General features: G+C 39.9%; 1 protein-coding gene across 7 annotated transcripts in view; it reads right to left on the bottom strand.

Moving 5' to 3' along the window:
• Positions 1-12457, bottom strand: part of LOC120567964 (dipeptidyl aminopeptidase-like protein 6) — an 89017-nt gene that overhangs the window by 9820 nt on the left and 66740 nt on the right. For all 7 annotated transcript variants that reach the window (XM_039815089.1, XM_039815088.1, XM_039815092.1 and 4 more), the window contains 6 exons: positions 10522-10616; positions 10337-10411; positions 10199-10251; positions 9640-9721; positions 5978-6098; positions 1202-1356 (listed from right to left, as the gene is read on the bottom strand). In XM_039815089.1, the coding sequence (XP_039671023.1) occupies positions 1202-1356; positions 5978-6098; positions 9640-9721; positions 10199-10251; positions 10337-10411; positions 10522-10616 (581 nt within the window). The remainder of the gene's footprint in view (positions 1-1201; positions 1357-5977; positions 6099-9639; positions 9722-10198; positions 10252-10336; positions 10412-10521; positions 10617-12457) is intronic.

Here is a 12457-nt window from a genome sequence, read left to right as displayed (position 1 = left end):
GGTGCTGCACCTCGAGTTGGGCCATTTTCATGACTCAATGCCAGACCCTTAATATCATCACACGAATGGCAGCTCGGGAGCTAGATACCCAGCGCACAGTCACCGATTCTGGGGTAACTAGACCACCAACTACCGCTGATCTGACGGAGCACTATGACCGGCAGCTCGTGGTGCTCTATACCTAGCGCACAGTCACCTAGCTATTCTGGGGTAACTAGACCACCAACTACCGCTGACCTGACGGAGCACTATGACCGGCAGCTCGTGGTGCTCTATACCTAGCGCACAGTCACCTAGCTATTCTGGTGTAACTAGACCACCAACTACCGCTGACCTGACGGAGCACCACGACCGGCAGCTCACGGTGCTCTGTACCCAGCGCACACCTATTCTGGGGTAACTAGACCACCAACCACGGAGCTGACAGAGCACCACAACTAGCTGCTCACTGTGCTCTGTACCCAGCGCACAGTCAACTATTCTGGTGTAACTGGTGAACCACCAACTACTGCTGACCTGACGGAGCACCACGACCGGCAGCTTGCGGTGCTCTGTACCTGGCTCACAGTCACATTCTCGGGTAACTGAACCACCAACTACTGCTTGCCTGACGAAGCTCAATGCGGAGGACTGTAGTCGGCGGCATGAAGCTCTGTAGAGGCTTAAACTTGCAACTGCCGCTCTGTACCACGGAGCTCTGTAGCCGACCAGTCGGAGGTCTCCTAGTTTTCGTATATCCTACGTTTTAGTGTGCATAACTTTTCGTACGATATCATACATATATGGGTCAAAAAGGAAACCATTGTTTTCTCTAAAATATAAAAAAACAGCAATGTTTGAAAAACCCAGTTGGTTGTTTAAACACACTTGTCATTGTTCTGAATAATTCCCAAAAATCTCAAAGACTCTTCTAACTATCTGGATGAAAAATATATTATAAAAAAAATGTTCATCATGCAGCGGAAATTGATTATAGCCATTTTAATAAATGTTCAAGGTTTTTATTTATCATGTGCACAGCAATTATAGGATAGCTGTCGTTAGCAATTAAAATCTTAGGCCTCAGGCTCCCTCCAACAATGCTAATAAAATATGTATAAGAAAGAAAAGGAAGGTGACACAAGAAACAACAAAATGAGAATCTAAAAACAAAGTAGAGCAAGTTAAGATGATCGGTGTGAGATTGTGGCTGCAGACTTGCCTTTGGGTAGTGATACTCCAAGGTGGCGGGGTACGGCGTTCCTGTGAAGAAGGGAACTTCCATCTTTGGCACCAGCGTGTCATTGATGGTCATGTAGGCCAGACGCAGCCCGTCTGGAGACCACCAGTGGGCTATGTGAGTCTGCAGGATCTCCTCTGTAAACACAAAACAAACAGATTCTTAGTTTCTTTCTATTTTAATTGGAGTATGCATTGGAGAGTGTCCAGATTTTTTTTCATCTCTCCTTCAAATCTTTTATTGATTATGTGTATATTAATCTGTAATATTTGTTTATGTGTAAACCAACAATCTACACTAACTAGATAACATTGTGAAGCATGCATGAAACCGAAGACCAGAATACAAGTTTTGAAGATGTGGAACAAATGAACCTGATGTTTTCCAAAGACCAGATTAACTTTGGAAACAACATCACATCCCTAAATGCTTCACATAAAAGGTTTGCAATGCTCTATCTGCAGCTTTTCTGTTAGCTGGTGTTTATGTAATTATTATATTCTGACACTGATAAAGACATTTCCAGTATGTCACCATTTGAACAGACACTAGTTTAATACTTGTAGCATGTGTGATTTATGGCCCATTCTCTATGCTGAGGGAAAACAAACCAATTACTCCTACATGTTGACAGTTTAAATACTTGAGCTTTCCTGATTAGTTTCCTTTATTTAGCAGTTTCCTGATGAGTGATTTCCATCCAGCAGGGGGCAGAAGAGCTCTATCAAAAGCACTTACAGTACACATTCTACTGTACCTATATGTGGAGATCTAAACAACAGCCTTTCTTGGTAAAAATGACCAGCTCAACCTTTTGAGAACAAGGACTTTGTAATTTTCTTGTTGATTTCAACACGCTATAATAATATATTTTTTTCACATCGGGAATGCACAGGAAGTCTGTTGTAACGGGCAGATTGAGGACACAACACTTCAGTGTTGAATTCTCAACATTTGAATTGAGTTCTCACTCTCTAAGGCCGACTCTAAGGACGTTCAAGGCCTGTGCCCACAGAACATTGGTCAACACAATTTCTTCTATAACCCAGGAGGAGCACAACATATATTTTATTCATTATTTAATGAAGGTCGGAGCATTAAATAAGATTCCTGGCATTTAACATCAACTATAGCATACATACTGTATCTGCAATTCAAACAAGACAAAAAAAAAGAATATTTCCTGTAACGGTGCCACAAAGACATGGGATGGATTTGTGTTTTTTGTCCTCCCACACTATCAGTGTTGAGTGCTGTGGATCAGCTGAGAGGTCGATGTGATACAGTCTTCTGTGCATGACAATAACTGCTGTCAGAGACAAACACACAGCTGTCTAAACCTCCATCAGCTTTGGAAAGGGCAAATGCACAGACTGAAACCCACAGAAATAAGTATACATGTAAATGTTAACTCCTGTAATATTCTTGTAAAAAATCTATTTCTTTCATCTCCCAAACCCACTGCTCTACAGGAAAACATTAAAAGTTGTCCTAACTTCAATCCCATGACTTACTTACTGGGTATCTTTAATTTCTTGATCAAAGTTAGAGCTTACATGTTTGTTGATGCGTTAGTATGACAACCAAGGTATAATTATTAACTCTAAACAACATCAAAGCCTCACAGAAAATTATTTTTTGGCATTGTTCAAACCCCACAGGACTGTATTTCAAATTTGAGTTAGGATCCCAATGTTTCAGAAAATTTGATGTAATAGTGGACAATAGAAGTGGCACATTATCTTTGAGTATTTCAACAATATCTGCATGATATACTGCAACAAGCAGATTCTATATATATACTTTTTTTTTATTTAACCTTTATTTATCCAGGTAAGTCAATTGAGAACAACTTCTCATTTGCAACAACGACCTGTCACATTCACACAGTTCCACATTCATACCTGGAAGCTGCCCAGTATAACCTATAAAGTATAAACCTAGTATAACCACAGTCTGATCTGCTGGCCACTGAGCAACTCCACTGGAGCGGTTGGAGGTTAAGGGCCTTGCTCAAGGGCACCTCAGTGGTGGTAATGAGGGAGGGACAAAGCGCTGTTCTTTCACTTTCCCCATCCAGATTTTATCCTGTCGGTCTGGGGATTGAACCGACAACCTCCCGGTCACAAGCCCGCTTCTATAACCTTTAGGCCACCACTGGCTCCATATATATGGCACTTTCATGTGTAAGAGTTTAAAAGTGGAAATTTAATGTTTAAAGGGGTGATAGAATGATTATATAGGGTATTTCATACTGTTCCTTAAGGTCTCCTAATAGGGCATGTAACATAGGTTGGGCTGAAAATGGCCCGGGTGCTGTTTTATGGGCCCTAATGCAACCCTGTGAAAAAGCCCTGAATGAAAAAGAGAGGTTTTCTCACTTATATGGTATGCTCATGAATATTTAGATGAGCTGTGCACTGATTGCTTGGTTGAAGCACACACAAACACACACACACACACACACACACACACACACTCACACTCACACACACAGCCCCTCCCCTCCGTGCCGCTCCATGCACACCACGTCACACACGGTACAGACATTTTATACATTGTTCGTCTGCTATTTCATTACTATGGGCCGTTTTACAAAAAATTATAGCTAATTGCAAATTTGGTCCAACTGTGTCAGACTTCAGAAGCTCCACAGTCTGACGTGACAGCCGGCCGGTGCCTGCCAGGGTTGCTGCCTTGCCGGTCAGCCTGTCCACCTTCACTGACCCCACTGTGAGCTGTTGATTTGTGTGTAGTTGATTTCTCGCATAAAAAAGTCTCAGAAGTGAATTTAGTAATGAAATAGCAGACGAACAATGTATAAAATTTCTGAGCTCTGCGTGACCTAGATTCAGAAGACCAGCTGGCCTCAGACTAGTGGTTTATGTAAATTTTAATTTTTAATTTTAATTCAACTATGACAAGGTAAACTCAGTTTTGCATTCTATTACCCCTTTAAAGTTTGAGTTTTAGAGGCTTAGAGGGCAATAAATGGGATTCTTTTCAGCCTTTCTGTGATAGGAGCATTTGCAGCTCACAAAAAGGTTTTGTATCTCTCACTCAAGGCTGAGGACTGGAGAACACTAAATACCAGAGAGAAACAAGGCAGCCTCACCTTGGACCACATTCAGACAACTTTTTCCACACCTATCTCACCTGAATAATACAGTACACACTGTGTTGTAAAAGACGAAGCTACGTAATCTCTGCTTTTGTGAGACAGTCTGTTATCTGCTGACAAATCAGTCAAAATGTAACTGGACAAATCTTTCTTTAGTAATGAAAATTGATTACTTCTTTCATGTCGTGTTCTGTGGCCACAACAAAGAAATAATCCCATTAACGAAAAACCGTTTAGAGCTGACCCTGAAGCAATTCATGCACTATAATAGAATTTATCTTATAGTAACTGGCCTTTTGCAATTAAATTATACAATTACACTGCAATCATTATCCAAATCCACTCTCTGAATAAATTCAAAATAAATAATTATAACCATGCCAGAAACAGAAGTCTTCACTTAAACCTATAAATTTTATTATCAATGAATGCACAGTAGGAAACCTTGTCTCCAACATGGCAGCGCATCTGTAAACAAAGCCATATTCAAGTTGTATGTAATTGCAATGTCTGTCTCAATTATGCAGTAATCAGAAAATGCCTCATATTAAAGTATGCTGGCTTTTAAACATCTGCTGAGTGAAACTGCAGCGCTGCAGACATGAATTAATTAAAACTGCCTGAACACAAAGACAAGCTATGGGAAGTCTAGAGAAGGAGGGGCAATGAAACGTATCCAGCTGTGCTCTTTCAAATGGAAGTATGCACACAAACACGCCTCTGGGTGGGGGGCAGGTGTCACAACATTGGATCAAAATGCGCTTCTAATTTAGCTAGTTGTTCATGGTTTGGTCTCTGTAGATCCAATTAAAGAGCCTGTAATCAATATCTTCATTTTAACAATGCACCACATGGCTACTTGTATATGAAAGGGGTTGCATGTAGTGACAAACCCACCGTTATCACCCAATTCTATATTTCCCCAAACAGCAGACAGACAAAGATGGCGACTAGCTGGTGAACATAGTGGAGCATTTAGCAGCATTTAGAATATTAGTAGACAAAACACGACTTCAAATGAATGGTAATGCTAACACATTTGCTATATCAACTTAAGAGGTGATAATATACTAGTGTAGTAACACAAACTACAAACTATGATATTTTAGACAACAGTTTTGGAAAGGCTTTTACTTTTCAATGTAACAATGCCTTTAAGCAAAGCGCAGCCTGCAAAGATATGGTTTTCAGAGTTTGGTGTGGAAGAACTTGAATGGCATGCACAGAACCCCGACCTCAACCCCATCCAACACCAGTAACGGCGACCAGGTCTCATCACCCAACATCAGCGTCTGACCTCACTAATGCTCTTGTGACTAAATATTAGCAAATACATATCAGGTTCCACAATCTTGAGGAAAGTCTTCCAAGGAGAGTGAAAGGTTAAGATAATAGCATGTTAATGGCCATGATTTTTGTAATGATATATTCATATCATACACTGCAATCACATACAAGGTGTCCACATACTTTTGGCCATGTAATGTATTTTTAGACATGCTTAAATTCTGTCAATTCTGAAAGTAACAGAAATCCCTACTCTGTCTTTGAACTTTGGAGGAAGTCCAAATAAGGGGACGTAATATCATCCTGGGCTTTGTTGTGTTTTGCTGAAACTGTGTTTGCAGTTGTCTTACCCTCATACAGCCAGTCAGCAAGGCCATTGAAGACGACTCCCTCTTTACCAGTGGAAACCAGGCGGATTGCTCGGTTATCTACTGTTGATCTGTAGTAAATGTTGTTTTCAAATATGAAGATCTGGACAGAGAAAAGCAGAACCATCATTTGTATCTGTTCTGATCTACTGTATCACTGTATGTAGCCTAGAATTTTTATGTGTATTACATACAGTCTGTGGTGTATTACTGTAATGCTAGGCTTGAACCTACATCCTGTGGTGCAAAGCTGGTACTACTTTTTCTCTGCCTCTGCGTCTCACATCTATTTTTCTATCCACAGCACGAGCCTTTATGCTAAAACCACTTTATCTTAATCCAGATAGAAACACTCACTCAATGACACTTACAAGCTAATACACTGTCAGACAACACCTGCCTTAAGCACTTTATTAACGGATATTTGCCTAATTACAGTTTGAGCTAGATTCCTCTCCAAAGCAGTATGAAATTCTGTTGCTAATCAAGGAGCTGGAGCTGTCTGAGGCCCCACAGGCACATACACACATCTTTTTTTCCCCGTGTTTATTGAGACATTATGCTGTCTCCTGAGGGTGGGCGATGGCTGAGCTAAACTGCTAGACTGTTGATTTAAGCAGCAACGATGGCATCGCCTGAAGGAATTAAGACACACCGCGGGCAGATGAGTGTGTGACACTTAAAACCCTCTGTCTATCCACTTCAGTGTTTTCGCTTCTTCGTCTGGTGCCAGTATAAGGGAGATGAATGTGGGATTGATTGATATCTGAAGCACAGGCCGTGTTGGTGTGACTGGGCTGTCAGCTGAAACCTCTTCAGTTAAATCTAAGCTTCAAATCGCCAGCACAAGAGTCAAAAAAGAAAAAGACATGGCTCCTTTTGCTCTGATCTGTTGCTGCTGTTGAGAAAATCAAAGATTTATACTGTGGGATCAACATTTGAGGAAAACTGATCAATGCAGGGCTGTGAAAAGCAAAGGAAGCCGGTGGTTGGCAAAAGTTGCAAAACCGCCACAGGACATACAGTAATTCTCAATATTCTCATTATTATGAATTATATCTTGGCCAAAGCTGCCTCAAAACTCAACCTCAAAACCTTGATTCAACTTCACAATATTAACACCAAATACTGTAATTAAAAGAGAAACATAAAGTCTCTCATTGTCAGCACGGAACCCATTATAACATGTAGTCATACATTATCCTTAATTGTTTCTGAAAAGCATGTGTCAATTTCTCATCTTATAATCTCTCATTCAATGACTTTTTAATTTTCAAGGTATTTAGAGGAAAAAACAAAGAGAATAAGCAAATGGCTAGAAAAATCCATCACTTACTTCTTCCCCCTTCTCTTTTGTGTCAATACAACCTGTTTTTTGTGTGTGTTTGTGTGTGTGTGTGTGTGTGTGTGTGTGTCTGTGTGACGACCCAGCCTTGCTGATTGCTCTGTCACGGTAGAGTAATTGCTTGCGGCTTAATGAGGGAAGTATAGCAGGATCCATCTCCCTGCTCCTCTCACTACATCTGATGCATCACTGCACACAGCCATACTGCCACAAACACATCTTTATGTGCTGACGAAGCACTTGATTAAAAATCACTCCAATTCTGATAAACTTAGAAAATCATTATATTCAGAAATAGTGCATAAAAAGGAAACATGTCCAACTTCGCCAGGTCAGAGACAAAAGACGAAAGCTCATTTCATTTTTTTCGCATGACCTCGGCTGTTCATTTAATCAAACCCAGAGCTACAGTAACAGGATTGCGAAAGAAACAATCAGGTACACTATTACCATATGCAAATTAATCTTATTTTTAACCCTCAGCAGGCAAAGTCTCATCGCACACTTGAAATCTTAATATTTTCTAACAGCAATGTATCTGTGATTTAAAGCAAATGAAACGAGCAATTATGGAGTAAGAGAGAGCTTTGAAGTAATAGCTGATGAAACATGGGGTCTGTTCTCTAATCACCGCAATTCAAACAGAAATAAATTTAAAGTCAGAGTCTTGCAGTAGGAAAGAGAATAAAATAAAAGATTAGCAGGTGCTTGGGTCAATGGAACTTTTAAGCTCATCAAAGGATAAGTCTGTCATTCTCATATTTTTTTACTGTCAACAAATCACATGAAAAGACCAAAAGTAACAATGTTTTAGTTGTTTCTCTTTACTTTATCTGATAAAGATCTAAGGCACCCATTGGTTTCTACAGAAGATGTAAATCTTTAGAAACGTGTCACAAATACATGATTTAATTTAAAAAAAAGGCTAAGTAATTTGCTGAAACAGCAGGACACTGTAACGTTTAGCCAACACATATAATAAGCTATGCATTTTCTTTTACTCAGAGAGATCAAAAAACTGTTTTATTTCATGCAGTAAAGCTGCATGAAATAAAACAGTTTTTTGATCTCAGTCAATAATAGTAATAAAGTCAAATTTTGTTGACCCACCCATCGACCCCAACCCACTGCCTTTCAGATATTCTGACTCTAAACTTACTCCTTTGCTTGCGAATGGGCAATGGGCATTTGCTAAAGCAACAGATGCCATCTCGCACTCCAAAATTGACTGACATGTCCTTTGATACATGTACACTAGACAACAAATCAGTTATTCATGTTTTCTGATGCAGTTAGGAGTTTATTTGCATCTAAAAGGTTATAAACACAAAAGTGAAACAGGTTCACTTATAATAAATTGGAAAACTTGGCTTTTTTTCATCTCTGAATCACAAGTCATGTGAACATACAGTACTCTCCTTGGTCAAAACAATCACAAATTCACCAGTCATTAAACACTTTCAATTATGTTTAATTGAATTTACAGAAAAATGTACCACTCTACTGCTACTGTTGAAATATTATCTTTTAACAAATTTTCCTGTGCAGCTTGTGAACGCAGCCAGGGATGAAAGTTTGAAAATAAACAAAAATGCGTCACTTTTTGGAGATGTGTTGAATCCAAGGAGTTCAGGCTTTATTCTTTAACTATTTCAGCTCTCATTAAGCTTTTCAAAGATTCTTTTTAAAACTTACTCCTTGTGTCATAGAGGCCATGAAAAATTAATGGAAATGCCAAATAGAACTGCAATGAATTCCAAAATGAAGACACTAATTTTGTTTGCCCAATTGCACAAACTATCTCCAATCAACTGGTGCATTTAACTAAATCTGTCCCCAAATGTGGACGGACAGACAGACGGACACACACACACACACACACACACACACACACACACACACACACACACACACACACACACACACACACACACACACACACACACACACACAGCAACCCCAGACTGTCCAAGCCCCGGGTTGTGCTACCTAGATGCCATCTGCCACTGTGCCTCTCACCAGCTCATGTGTTGTCATGAAGTTGTGAAAGTAAAAATGATTTGGCTTCACATAGACATTTATGGAGGCCAAAGCAAGGAGAGTTCACCCTGAAAATCCTAAAAGTGGTTATTACAATGCACATAAACCTCTTGTTGCCACAACATTTGACTGATACTACTACTGTGATAAACCATGCATCACTACTGTGCCTCCTCTTCGATGCCAGGCCAATTCTGACAGATTTCCATCAAGGGGCCAGTATTCACAAAGTGTAATCTCAAGGGTCCGGTCTCCTTACCAGCTGCTGGCCTCGGGGTCCCCATCCAGCAAACTGCAGGACAGCGTCATGCACTTCAGGGGGATTCAGAGGCCAAGTTTCCCTGTGGAGACAACACATTAAAAAACCAATACAGTATTTGTCTGTATGAACACTACATGCCAATTGCACAGTGTGTATCTCAATACAAATGCAGAGTCAGAGCAAGGAAGTCATGTTTTTGTTTTTGGCTTGTTCCCTCACTGTAGGCTTCATCAATCATCCACATCCTTTTTTTAGAACAAGCTGACTTTGCTTGGCTCACTACAAATACAGAGTGGGGAAATAAGCAGACATAGATGGATGAAAGGCTAAAAACAGGCCAGGCTGAACACGGCGCACAAAACTAAATGGAACTTAAATGCATTCCCACAAAGGTAGTGAAAGCAGGTAAATAAGGCTGATGCAGTGGACTGCCAACATGAGGTCAAGCTCGGGGCAGATTAGTGTCCAGTCACAGATCTATGAAAGGAAGACAGACAGAAAAAGGACCAAAAGGCGACAGACAATAAAAGGAAGACACAACAGAAGTGGGTCTTACTGTGTCACAAGGCTGTAAATAATGTACTTGGCCACATAGGAGTGTTGGTAGATCTGCAGAGACAAACGGCCTCACAGTTAAAGAAGGACAGCTTCTGGAAGAAATGGGATGGTGTGAACCACTCTGAGGGTTTCTCACCGGTTTCACTTCAAAGGCGAACAACACATGTTGCATGTCTGGAGACACTTGGTACCGGGCGGCTCTGGATCTGTCCTGGATGGGTTCAAAGCACATTCACAGTAAGTAACACTCACTACAGCAGCAGTAGAGAGAATACTGACTGCTCTTCAAGTAAACAGAGGATGGAGTAAGATGATACTCACAAACAACTGGTTCAGCACAATAACAGTTCTCTCCTTTGTGTCAACTTTAAGTTTGACAACATCTCCTTCCCTTGTACGATACAGCAGCTCATTGTCTGTAAATAAAAGTCAACTATCAGGGAGGGACATGGAAGAAACTGTACCAGCATATAGCTTTTTACTTTCAGATTACTATACATGGTTTTTATAGCATCTTGTCCTCCTCTTTAACCTTTATCAATAATATTAAGTAAGCCAAATGGCTATTAAACCTACAATATAATGCTTTTTATTTTGTATTTTTATTTTATTTAGGAATTAATTAATTGATAATTGAATTATTACTTTTACGGTAATGTAACTATGTTGTTTGCATTTCATTATCTTTCAAATGTCTGACATGTAAGGGCAGGCCTCTTTTTAAGGTTGGACAATTCTCAGTGCCTAAACTAGATAAGAATACATTTGCTGGAAGTTATTCGAAAAAAATTAATAAAGATATTTTGATATGGCAAACAGTTGCTTATTAACCCAACCTGAGACATATAGAGCAACATTAGCCATACATGTGAGTCATGTTTCTGTCCACCTGATGGGTGTACTGTAAGTCCAATTTTCCCTCCCTTTTAGCTCTGACTGGCCAATATCTGACTCTTTAGCTGTTAAATGCTCCGCAATGTTCACCAGCTAGTCGCTAATTGTTGTCTGTGCACTGTTTGATGCTGGGCAGGTAGCGTATAGTTGTTTCTTAGCATTTTCCACTGAAAATGCTAAATTCCCAGTAAGTTTGCAAACAGTCATGACAAATTCCTGCTCTTATGTATAATGGTGGATAATTTGCAAACTGGATGGAAACACTTCCATTGTCAAAACATCTCCTGTCGAAAAACAAGTCTTAAAAAAGTCTGTAAGTGTATGGTATGTGCAGGCTATAGCACTCAGCACAGCGTGTCTTTCTCTGTGGACTGCTACAATGCTGTTGTCCTTGTCAACCTTGCTCTGTAGAAAAGTATCCTCTTTTATGAGAAGTCCCCAATAAATGCCAGAATTGCTTTCCCCGGTTACCTTCGCAATAAAAAAGCCAGTGTTTTGAAAGATTTAACACTGCTGTGCATGTATTTGAAGCTTGTCCTCAGGTGGCATTAAACTGTCTGGAACACAAACACTCTCTTTTTAAATTTATTTTACTCATCAGATAACATTTTATAATTGAAAGGTTTCTGCAGAAATATCTCAAATCTGTTGTCTTGTGATCAAACAAACATTTAAACATAAAATGGCAAAAGAAATGCATAACAAATGGGATAGTTAATGTGTCTGGCTCCGGCCATGACACCCTAGCCAAATGAATTTGGGAATGTGAAAATGTCAGTGCATACTGGGTCCAGGATGGGAAATGTAATCACGCCAAATCAATTTCATTTGATTTGAGCTTGGAATCATAAAGAGAATTGATGGTGACACGGTTGCCAAAGATGGGGCTTTAGTTTCCTCAATGTAGATTTTCATGAGTAGATTTAGCCACAGATGTTTCTTGTTATTGCCTTGTTTTCATTGTTGGATGATATTATATTGTTTTATATCTCAAAAATATAAATGCGTCAGACAGAGAGCAGAAGTTCTTTTTTTTTGGAGATCACCCTGAAGGTTGATTTCCTTTGTCTTTGGATCGGAGTCTGTGTGAGAAACTCAGAGGTGAGTTCAAAGACTACTGAGGCAAGCGGTGATCAAAGAGCAACATAGATCAATTACGCACTGCTGTGAAAGAGGTCCACAAAATATTGATGAGGACTACTGAAGTGTGAGGTTTTCCCATTGGGTTTCTTATCAGAAGGTCATTAGCACCAAATGGGAGTCGATTGCATTAAGTTAACTGACAAGATGCAATGTCACACAAATTGATTGCCGGGGTTTCGTCAGGTGCTAAGGACGTTTTAATCTTGGTCGTGAATGAAGG

Source organism: Perca fluviatilis, chromosome 11 (assembly GCF_010015445.1).
Source record: "Perca fluviatilis chromosome 11, GENO_Pfluv_1.0, whole genome shotgun sequence".
In the NCBI taxonomy this organism is placed as follows: domain Eukaryota; kingdom Metazoa; phylum Chordata; class Actinopteri; order Perciformes; family Percidae; genus Perca; species Perca fluviatilis.
This window is presented reverse-complemented; position numbering and strand designations above follow the sequence as displayed.